The 12,211-nt window shown below is 44.2% G+C and overlaps 1 protein-coding gene across 1 annotated transcript in view; it reads left to right on the forward strand.

The window, feature by feature from the left end:
- The window catches only part of TANC2 (tetratricopeptide repeat, ankyrin repeat and coiled-coil containing 2), a 164,910-nt gene that overhangs the window by 20,482 nt on the left and 132,217 nt on the right, over positions 1–12,211 (forward strand). The window contains exon 3 of the mRNA XM_017740549.1: positions 11,075–11,146. Coding sequence (XP_017596038.1) covers positions 11,075–11,146 — 72 coding nt within the window. The remainder of the gene's footprint in view (positions 1–11,074; positions 11,147–12,211) is intronic.

Here is a 12,211-nt window from a genome sequence, read left to right on the forward strand (position 1 = left end):
AATGTGCACAAATCATTATTTTTCATTTTTCCTTGTTACCTTCTCCCCTTCAACTCCCAAGAAGCTGAACACACAGTAGTATTATACTATGTGTAGAATTTAGGAATTGTATGGATCTTAAACCACAGGGAAGAGATTATTTGGTCCTTATAAAACCAAACATGTATATCTGAAGTGGACTTTTTACCTGGATAGTGCAGTTTGCATTTAGCGTAGACTGCAAAAAATATTCCATTCCTTTTGGGTTGTGAATTCAGTGTGGGGGACAGATGTTTCTGGTGCCCTTTGGGTAGAAGTCCATCAAGGTTTGCTGCAAGAACAGACTTCTGCATCTAAATGAGGATTAATAAAATTGGGCTGTGGTCTCCAAGAACAAAAGTATGCGGAGGAGAAGCAGCTCGCCTGCCTGACTGCTGAGTGTGGTGTGGCACTGCAGGGAGCAGCTGCGATGTGGTGGCCCTTTAGTCCACTGCCTTTAAACTTGGACCCTGGGTTTCACCAGGGCTTCAATCTAGGCACTGATGCTTCAAGAGAGTGCCAGAATCACTGGAACTGTGTGTACAGAGCCAGCTCTAAAGGCAGGAAATAATTTGCAGGGGCACCTTCCAAACTCATCACCACCCTTCTCCTGCCACCTCCCAGTCTGAAAGCCCTGGAATATTTAGCCTACATCCAACATTTCACAGAATCCCAGAATGGTTTGGGTTGGAAGGGACCTTAAAACTCATCTAGTTCCACCCCCTGCCATGGCCTGGGACACCTTCCACTATCCCAGGGTGGTGCTCCAAGCCCTATCCAACCTGGCCTGGGACACCTCCAGGGACCCAGGGGCAGCCACAGCTTCTCTGAGCACCCTGTGCCAGGGCCTCCCTACCCTCACAGGGAAGAATTTCTTCCTAATGTCTAACCTTAACTCATTTCATCAGTTTTACACAATTAGTCTGTCTTGCTCTTCAATAGCTGCCTGCTTATGTGGAAGCACCACAAAAACTTAGTCATAACTTATTTGATCAGCAGAACAGCTGTTTCACTGCAAACTTTCATTAATAAATTTCAAAGTTTGTCTACAGAAATAGAATAATTTTGGCACTAGCAGGTTTATCTTGTGTATAGCAGTAATTTTTAAAGTGTAATTATTTTGCACGCTGTAATGCTATGCAAAACTTGGACTCATTAAATTAAATGCTCCACAGTCTCAAATTGAAATTGCTAAGCAAAACAAAGATAGTATAGACAATTTTTTTTAGCAGGTAATTTACATCTCATCCAGGTGATGGGGCAGCACAAGGGAGGCAGAACAGCTAATTAAGTGGTGATAGCAGAGGAAGATGAAGTGAATGTAAAGTCACTGTGGAGCCTGGGCACGGCATGATTACAAATGTGTTTAATGATACAAATAAACACGCAAGTGCCACATCACAGAATCATGGAATGTCTTGAGTTAGAAGGGACCCCTAGGGGTCATGGAGTCCAACTCCTAGCCCAGCACAGGCCACCCAGTAATCCCATTATGAGTGTTGTCCATGTTGGTGCTTGTGCTAAGCCCTGTTTCCCACATGAAAGTCAGACCGTGTTTTGGAAATTTGGTGGGTTTTGCCACATTACACATATGCTGGTTAAGTAAATTTTCCTCATTGACTTCCTCCAGAAGAGGTTCACAATTTGTCCCCGGTGGAATGCCACCAGCCATGCTGTGTCCTGCTTCCCCTGACTTTTCCTTTCACAGTTTCTCAGTATGGTGAAATTTTAGCTCACCTCTGACAGATGATGGGGTTGAATTTTGTGCCATCTGCTGTTGCCAGCTGCCGCCATGGTGGTGAGAAGCAGACAGAGATGTGAAAACAAAATGCTTTCACCAATTTTTAAATTTTTTCTTTCTTTGTCCGCCAAGAAAAGTGATGGGTTTTTGCCTTAAGGCAATTATTTTTTACTTTCAGTTATTTTATAATAATTTGCATTTAGGCTATTGATTATTTGCCGTATCAATAACTTCTTGTTTCTGATGCCATTTTCTCGCTCTGTAGGAATATTTATTTGTAGGTTTTTTAATCTTCTCTCTAACTGAGGAGGGATTTGTTTTGCTGCTGTGCACATTAATGGCATTATATGACCAGGGTAAACCTCCCTTTGCATTAGAGGAGAGGCCGGGCATTGATCCATGCTCCATGACTTGCATTTCTTTGAGGAGCAGGTTTCTTAGTTCACAAAATTCCCTTTCAAACAGAGAGCTTACTGGAATATCGATACAAGGTAAGTTCTTTGTTCCTAAAATGGTTTTCTTTTACTCTAGCACCTTTTTGGCCTTGTCTGTGACTATTTCCTTCTCCTTGAGAAATGCTGGGGTAGAAGGGAATGTTCCTTACCTTCCAGGATATGAGGAATCCCCAACATCATTTTAATTGGCAAAAAATGTTCATAAGCCATCACAGGTAATGCACTAGTAGTAGATTGATTGTACCTCCTGGCTGATAAACTAAAAAAAAATTACTATAAAGAGTTTCTATAATTGTATTCATTAGTGAGATTTATGTCTGGTCTCTGCAAAGCAGTTTCTGATCCTGCATCTGACATGGCAGCAGCTTGGACTAGTGCTGCAGCGACGGGGATGTGGCATCCCTGGTGTGGGCAGGCTTCCTCCTGGGAACCAGAGAGCACAGGATCCTGGAGTGGCTTCAGTGGGAAGGGACTTTAAACCCCATCCAGTCCCCCCCCCTGCCGTGGGCTTCCACTGTCCCAGGTTGCTCCAAGCCCCATCCAACCTGGCCTTGGACACCTCCAGGGATGGGGATTTACAACCTCTGTAACAGCCAAGAGATGATGCGCTAATGCTTTGCTCTCCCTTCATGGGCTTCTTTAGACCTTTTTGTGTTGATCCAAACTAAATTCAGCATTTTTCTATACTTGGGATGAGCCTTTCGTTGTGGTGCAGTTTTCCAGGGTTAGCTTTGGATGGTGCAAAGTGACACCTAAAAATTAACGTAGGAATGCCTGGAATTAGTCCTATGGATGGAAATCTGGTGCTGGTGCAAAATGTTGCTGCAGATCCCTGTATTGCTTTCCTGTTTCAATCTGATCTTGGGTAGAATTTCCTCAATATTTAATTCTCTAAGCCCTGTCTGTGTGTGTTTGTAAATGTGTGCGGATCTATAGCGCTGCTGCTGCTTGAGAAGGGTCTGGGAAATCATTTTTAGAAGTAATTACTCATTCTTCCAGCTAGATAGAACTGTTAATCTCTCTTTATATTTTATTCTCTAATAACCCAAAGCAGGAGAGCAAGTGGTATTTACGATTAAAGGCCATAAACTGTGACTGTGTGTGTATCTGGGTAGGTTTTTCTGTTGCAGTGTAGAGCCACAGGAGCTGTAAGAATGAGGATTCCTGAGGATGTTTGGGTTGCGTTATTTCTACTGTTGTGTTTAGGCATAACTTCTAAAATTTAGTGATTTGCATCGCAGGAGATGTCAGGCTTGAAAAGGGATTTTGGTTACTTTTGGTGGAAATAATTTTGATGAAAAATAGTAATGTATGTCCGAAAAGCATGGATAGGGCTTTCACTGGAGATGGGATTGAGAATTAATTCCACTGCAGTATGAGAGTGCAGAATGCAGCACAAGCTGCTGATGGAAAATAATACCCAGTGTTAGATCTGTGAGAAAACAATGAAATGCTGAGAAATGAAAGGTTTTCAGGTGGGATATTTTGGTTTTGTTTTTCCCTTACTTAACCTACTGTCATTTCACTGGCTCATTTAGACTCAGAACAGTAGGTTGGGTATTGGGAACATTCCTTCATCTGGGAAGAGCTGTCCAGCCCTGGCACAGGGTGTCCAGAGCAGTGATGGAGTCATCCTCCCTGGAGGGATTTAAAAGCCATGTGAATGTGGCACTTGGGGACGTGGGTCAGTGGTGGCCTTGGCAGTCCTCAGGGAACAGTTGGACTTGGTGATCTCAGGGGGTTTTTCCAACCTCACTGATTCTGTGTTTCTGCAAAGGATGGCCCCATCTCTCTTCTCTCGGTGCCGAAGCAGGGTTAACAGTCTCCTGCTGTTAACTGGTTTAAAGTGTCTTCTCCAACTGGTCGATTCTTCCCAAATTCCCAATTATGGGCATCTTTAACAAAGTTTCTTGTAAGATAACTCTCAGTAACTCCAAACTACAAATTCCGGAATGTTAGATCAAAACACAGCATGAGTTGTCTACGCTGCAGGTGCTGAAGTTTGGATTCCAAGATGTGTTCCTCAGGTTGGAGTTACATTTTTGTTGTGTGATATAATGCTGATTTACTAATGAAGAGCCTGTCACTTGGGAATGACCCCGTGGGCTTAGGGAGATTGCCTGGGCAGTGACAGTGGTGCAGGTTGCTTTTAAAGAAAGAAAAATTCAGAGAAAGAAGGTCCAGGTTAATAGTCTGTGGAGGCCACATACTTCATTATCTGTTAACCTCATTTATATTCTGGTTGTCTCATGGTTTGGGAACAAAAGGTTTTCATCTACATATCAGAACAAAGCTAAAAGCAGTAAAATGCAGAATGGTGCAGTAACAATGTTTTGACAAATGGTGCTCTGGGTGAGTTATCAGCTCCTCTGAATTTGATAACAAAGCAGATATTTTATCTGAAATAAATGTCTTATCATTGACTCTGTTTTCCGTCTCCTGTGCAGAGGGATTGCTTTCTCCTCTAGAGATGACTCCTTCTTGTGGGTGTAGGGAAGCTGCCCTTTATGAATTTAGAGCATGTACTTACTAATCACGTTTTAAAGTGCCCCAAGTACAAAGTGCACTTGTATTTTTATAGTTATGGATAAAATCCATCGTGTAATTTGATGAACTCTACTGGGATAACAGAACACTTGTGTCCTGGTCTTTGGGTGTGTTAATGAAGTGTCCCCAGTTTCTGCTCTCCATGAGGCCTTGCTATAGTCAGGACTCCCATAATTGTTCATAATGTTGAACATTTTATGATATTCCAGGTTATTTTCAAGCCATGGACCCATCTGGAGTCAGAGCATGCCCGTAGCAGTGGTGACTCCACATTTACTTGCTGCTCCAGTGGCCACTGGGACTATATTTAACATACAATAAACTAAAATGCTTATCTGTATTAAATATATGTTGATTTTCCACTCTAGCTGAAGTATTTCAAAACACAGCATGGCATTTCCATTTTTAAAATATTGTCAGGTTATTTGCAAAAGAGAAAGGAAGTCTTGTGGATTCACAATTAATAAATTAAATACTATATTTATGAAAGCATTTCTGTGACTTCCATCTCACACTGTTTTCTATAATAAACTGTACACAGTGGTAAAGCTTTTTTTGTTTTATTAGGTGGTTTTTGTATCAGGGCAGGGATGTGATTGAGGGGAAAAACAACTGGTTTTGTGTGTGTTCTTAGGCACAAAATACAAATCTGCCCATCTGGTGTGTGGAGAAGTCTGGGAATTCGAAGTAGTTTATATAGCGTTAATTAATTATGTACAGAAATAGAAGCCTTGTGTGTCTTGGATTATTTGTGTGAACTATCAGAGCATCCAGGTGCTGCTCAACAGTGGCTGAACAGGAGCCCATTTGTGCCCAGGTGGGCAGGAGGGCCAAGGGCACGTGGCCTGTACCAGCCAGAGTGTGGGCACAGGACCTGGGCAGTGCCTGTCCCCTGTGCCGGGCACTGGAGAGGCACCTCAAGTGCTGTGTCCAGTTCTGGGCCCCTCATGGCAGGACACTGAGGGGCTGGAGCCCCAGGAGCGGCTGAGGGAGCTGGAAAGGGGCTCAGGCTGGAGCAAAGGAGGCTCAGGGGGGACCTTGTGGCTCTGCACAAGTCCCTGACAGGAGGGGGCAGCCGGGGGGGTCGGGCTCTGCTCCAGGGAACAGGGACAGGAGGAGAGGGAACGGCCTCAGGCTGGGCCAGGGCAGGCTCAGGGTGGACAGCAGCAGGAAATTCCGCATGGAAAAAAAGCTCAGGCCTTGGCAGGGGCTGCCCAGGGAGGGGGTGGAGTCCCCATCTCTGGAGGTGTCCAAGGAAGGCCTGGAGGTGGCTCTGAGTGCTCTGGGCTGGGTGACAAGGTGGGGATCAGTCATAGGTTGGGCTTGATCTGGAGGTCTTTCCCAACCTTAATGATTCTATGCTAAAGGATTCAACTTGTTGGAAGGTGACTGGGGAGCTGGATTTTAATGATATGGTGATTAATAACCCAGGTCTGTGCTATAGTTCCATCAGTAAAAATACTCCACCCTCAACACCCACAACCATCCTCTGTACCCTGACACTCCCACCAGGGAGTTATTTTCATGGGGGCAAATGTTTCATTCTATTAGTAATTTAATGCAGTTCTTAAAAATTTTAATTATCATAATAATTCATATCATACTGATTTTAATCATAACACTGCAATAACGCTATTTCTAACCATATTGTGGTATTTTACCACAATACTAATTATATAGCAACAGCAATAAGAAAAATAATAATAATAATAGTTTTATAATGGAATTAACTGTAGCATAATAATAATTTGCAGTGGTGGTGCATATTGTTTTCTGAGGCAGAAAAGTACTCACAAACTAAATAATCAGGGAGGACTTTTGATTAAAATAACTCTTTTCAGTATCAGACTCGGAGGAGAGGGCTCCCTCTCCTCTCCTGCTCTGGCTGGGGAACACTTTGCCCCTTGCCGAGCACATCTCACCCTGGGAGAGCAGCAGGCAGATCATGTGGCATGTGTCATCTCTTACCAGGCTGGAATCCATTGGGAATGCTGAGAACAAGATTTGCAACTCCCTCTCCTGCGCCGGCATCGCTGCGGCGGGTTCCAGCATCAGCCTCGGCGCCGGCCCCTGCAGCGGCAGTGCTGGCAGCTCCAGGATCCTCCTGGTGGGCTCCAGCCCCTGGAGCTGTTTGATTTATTTATTTTGGGGTGGCTTTTTTCCCCCGTGTCTCTGTTTTGGGAGCACAATGGCAGTTGGGAGCCACATCTCCAGACTCTGTGCCATGCACACAGACCTTTCCTTCTGCAGGGATGCTGGGCTGGGCTGGAATCGGATCCATCCCTAACGGCTTGACTGGCTTTGTGTGAGTCTTCCACCTTTTCCAGATACAATTTTGATATGATACGGATTTAAACTATTGATTTATCAGCTCTGACAGTGGAGTGTGCTCTGCCAGCCGCCGTGAGAGCAACAGCACATCCGCTGCAGTCAGTTCCTGCTGCAGATTTCCCAGCATGCATGGAGCAGCCTCACCCACCCTTGGATTCTTCTTAAAAATTGCTTTGTCAGATCAAAGATCTTGGGAGATGTTTAGTCACGGTGTGGGTTTTAAAGGCCTTTTTAATTAAATAGGAAACCAGAAATACTGGGCTGCTGGCACTTGATTTTATATGAAACTTGCTATGTTTGCCTTTAACGAGAATACCTGGCAGGAGGTGCTGACGGAGGTGATGCCAGAGGTGCTGTGGGATTTACTGACATCAGATGTGCTGGTGCAGATGCATCTGGCTCCTGTTTGCAGCCCCCTCATACTAATTGTGGTGCTTTGTGCAGGGAATTTGTTTAGGAATGCTGAAACCTTGGGATTTTCTTTCCCTGTCAGAGCAGTCAGTTCAAAGAATCCAGTTGTGTGCATTGGGGAGGATTTGTTGTGTCATTGGTTTTAATGGAGAACTGGTGGGCTGGGGATGGGGGGAGAAGAGAAAGCAGGAGTGTTTCTCAGACCTGGCTACAGCAGGAGAGGCTGCTCTGGTGATCCTGTCACTAATCACGATCTTTGAGATCCTGTAATCTCTTTGTAACTGAGAGAAAGAGTTAATAGCCATGACTGCTTACTTTGTTCCTGCTACAGAATCAGGCACTCAGAAGCCTTGTTGAGTTTCTGACCCGCGTCCAGCATCCCAGATGGATGGATGCTGGACACTGATGAGACAGTAGCTTTCAAAAACTAAAATAGTGTCTAAGAGTTAATGGATTGTCTTAATTTTTAAAAAATACACAAAAGTTTTCCTCCCTCTCATGGTGAGATGCAAGAGAATATGAATTACTGAGTCAATATTTACTATATTATTCACTTCCCTTGTGGCATTTGACTATTTCCTCTTTTGCCTGTCAGCTTCTGTAAAGCTCCTTAAACAGGTTCATCTTGGTCTGTGCTGATCTTTATTTTAAATTAACTCGGATAGCCGTGTTCTCTAGCAATGATTTCACAACCGATTTACTTCTGGTGACCTCTTTTAGCTGTTGCATTGAAGGATTTGTCAATAACTTCGATGTTTCACCGCATTGGCAATCGTTACAGCAACTGAGTTGATTGAACTTCAGGAGTGATACCGTCCCCAAACTGTTGTCTGAATAGTAGGGTCACGTCTATAAACAATAGCTATTGCTAAAGCAAATACTAGCGACTACCTAAAATCATGCATAAATAAAATAACTAGAGTGTGGTTGGGATGACAGAGTCCTGATGTGTGCACAGAGGCGGATGTAAATACGAGCACTTGGAAGTTCAAAAACTGTGAGAATTAATATTCCCTTAGGAAGAGTAATCTCCCCTTTTTTGTACGTACAGTGAGATAACTTCATAATTACGTGTGGTATTGTTCCCTGCTAACCTTGCTCCTCCACAATCTGCTGGGAGCAGATTGTGCGCAACATTTTGATTTGTAGTGAAGAGAAAAACAATTAAATAGTTCAGTTGTTCAGCTCTTAACTGTGGCTGTTCCTTTCCATCCTTGGTTTCCCCCAAGCTCCACCTTTGCTGCAGCCATATCAAATGCAGCAGCAGTTGTGTGCTGACTGAAGATTTAATATCTGCTGAGTCATCTGATTTATTTTTTCCTTTTCCACCTGCTAAATGCATTTTGGAAATTAATTTACTGTGAGCTTTCTTTACCCCTTAATATGTTGTGTAACTTGCAGGGAGATCCATCCCAGACTCTTGGCTCCCATGCAGCTGTTCCTCTTCTCCAACCCAGTGGCTTTGGCAGCCTGTTGTCACCATTTTGTGTCCCACCATTGGGTGTTGGAGCATTCTGGGGAGCAGGACCCCAGAGCTGCTGCCCCCAGCCCCCTCCCTTGGCCAAGGCTTGTTCTCAAGGCAAGGTTTGATACACCTAGGTAACTGTACAGCAGAGGTGTTGCCTTTCCAAGGGATCAAGGAGATTGATTCATAGAATTATCAAGAGATCTCAGGATGGGTTGGGTTGGAAGGGACCTTAAAGCTCATCCAGTTCCACCCACTGAGCCCCATCTAGCTGGGTGTCGAACACTTGCAAGGTTGATGAAACTTTCAGGGATGGAGTTTGTCTTTTGCTGATGATCATGTGTCTTTGGATAAATACAGGGGTTTACTCCTGATTTAAATACTGGGACTTTCTTGTCTTTTGAAATGTTCAGTCCTTATAATTATTTTTCATTTGGATTTATGTTTGGAGCTCAAAATGTTTTCCTCATGACTTAAAGGTTGTCTGTGGGGGCTCATAGCCAGGGGCTATTAGGGATGATGATGACAGTGATATCCATGTGCACAGCAATGGCCAAACCATACTGGGTGTTACCAGCAAATACAATCAGGACTCTGTTAATGCCTTTGACTGTAGGAAGGCTCATTGCAGCTAATTCCAAGAGGGCATCTCCAGGCTAATAAAAGCTCCTACGGACACATCCCAGTTGCAGTTGTATTCGCAGTGTGACATCCTTCTGGCAACCAGAATGGAAAAGGGAACTGGGGAAGTGTCGTGGTCTGTGGCCTCCTTGGCACCTGGCAGCTGGTGGCTTATTGGGGCAGGTGCAGTTGATTTAAAATCAGGATTCTGGGCTGCTGTAGCCAGATGACCTTCATGTGTAGCTGCTGTGTCAGCAGGGAAAGATGCAAAGGTGACAGAAACGGCCTGGCTGGCATCTGTTCAAGGTGCCTGGCCATTGCTTCAGGGAAACTGAGGGCTGGGAGCATTTCACCAAGGGAAGAGGGAACGGAAGACCTCTCCTGGCCTGGGCTGTGGTTCCTCTTTTTTTGGGAGTGGGGGTAGACTGAAATTTTTAGTCCCCATTTTAGTTCTGCTCTTGTGCTGCAATTCACAACTTCCCATCAAGCCAGACATAGCTCACATGTAACAGGAGTTGATAAAGTTAAATTACTTTATGGCATAACAGGCCCCTCCAGCAAATAACTTCTGTAGAGCTATCCAGACATATAAATATATCAGAATGCAGTTGCTTTCAGTATCATCAAAACACATCAATGCTAAACCAACTATTGAGTTTTTAAACAGCTATTTGAGAATTCAGTTATTTCAAAACTATTTTTAAAGATTTTAAAAGCTTCCCCTTGCCCTGCTGCAAGGGGTAAGAACTGCTGAAATGCAGCCTGCATTTGAAATCCCTGGGTTTGCCTTTTCCCAATCTGCAGAGCTGGGCTTCTTTTTGCTCTCAGCTGCCGGAGACTCCATGTGCTCAAGCATCTGTATTGATGGGTGTATCTATTGTTTCTAATCTGGTCAGTTGATCAATGAAAAGCAGCCTGTAATGAATTGTATAATATTGTACACAATGTCCCACGCTGCATTTATCCAGACGGATTTGGGATTTGTTAACTGTAGCTGCTTTCCTAAACATCTTCCAGAGGATGTAATAAGAGACTTTGTTCTTCCCAGCCTTCCTGGTTTTTAGCAGACAATTTTAAAGGGACACAATTTCAAATTTCATGTTTCAAATATTTTTTTTTCTTTTTATCTGGATCTCTTTATTCCAAAGCTTAATATTTTAATATTTTGATATAACAGTCCAAAGTGAAGGAACTCATTGAAGATGCACAATTTGGTTTTTATTTCATTCAGATGTCTGTGGGATCAATAGGAGCAAGTAAAACCTTCCTTCTGTCCCGAGGACCTCACAGATTTCATTGCAGTGAGCTGGGGCAAAGGTGGAACGAGCAGCAGAGTCAAGCAGCAGTTTCCCCAGTTTCAGTCTGCCAGAGGGACCTTTTGTCCTGCTGTTCCTCCGAGATAGGTGATGGGACTCAAGGAAAAGTTGCATCTGCCTGACCTGTCCACTGTGATGTTCTACTTGTGCTGTTTTGGTTCTCATGCAGATGGAGGGAACGAGGAGCCACCAGACCGAAGACAGGCAAGTGTAGACTCCCGTCAGAGCCGAGCTGGGCAAGGTAAAACCTGAGTGTTGTTCTGCCTCGGGGACTCGTCTCATTTGTTCACCTTTGATACCTCCCAGGTGTTGTGTTTCTCGTCAGCCTGTGTGACCTGACAGACTTTGTACCCATCATTATTATCTGCACAGCTACCAACGTACTGAGGTTCACAAACCAGACAATCTTTGAGTGGCTGAAGGAGTTTAACCTAATTCCTGGTGCAGCACAGGTGGACCTGCAGAGCATGGTATCTGGGTACTGCAGCCAGAGGGACAGAGCGTTCTTCTGTTGGAGCTGGTGGTGCTGGAATTCTTCAGCACATACCAGCCCAAACCAGCACTCGGTTTCCAGGTTTCTACTTGCCTTTCCCTTGATGTCAAAAGGGGAACCTGGCAGGTTCACCATAACCAGGTTATCCTTCCCCAAGCCCTGGGATGCAATGGAGAAGGACCTGTGTGTACCTGCCTGGGGGCTGAACAGCCCCATGTTACATCTTTTGCTTTGGTTTGTTTCATCCTGCAGGGAGAGGACAAAAGGTCCAAGGAAGGGAGTACTAAAAACAGGATTTATATTCTTTAAATAACAATTCAACAGACACTTTGGTTGAGTATCCATCACTCAGAGTAGGTTTGGTGGTGGTTGGTTAATACCACACACAGCCCCATAATGGGGATCTCTGTCCCTGACAGCAGCAGCTCTTAGATCTGTGCTGGCTTACATGTCCTTTGAAGCAGCTTTACTTAGTTTTAAGCATTTTCTCCTTTGTGGGGGTTGTGAAAATGCTGTATTTTCATACAGCTTTCAAACTGAGCAGCATTTTTTGGAAATAGGGCTCTTGTAGGTTCTATGCCCATTGACTTACTCTCTTTGGGATTGCAGCAAGAATTTTCCGTTCATTTAGGCTCAAGCCTGTTGTTGCCATGGTGTCCTAATGACTTACTATGGGGACATTTTTTCCAGAGCGTTGTCCTTTTTTGGCAGTATTCCAGTGTTGCCTGGGTGAAATGATTTTGAGTGATTGAAGCTGTGATCAGAATTAGGGGGATCGGAATTGGTAGTTAAAACCCTGAAGCTCTGTGAAGT

Source organism: Corvus brachyrhynchos, unplaced genomic scaffold (assembly GCF_000691975.1).
Source record: "Corvus brachyrhynchos isolate BGI_N302 unplaced genomic scaffold, ASM69197v1 scaffold47, whole genome shotgun sequence".
Taxonomy (NCBI): domain Eukaryota; kingdom Metazoa; phylum Chordata; class Aves; order Passeriformes; family Corvidae; genus Corvus; species Corvus brachyrhynchos.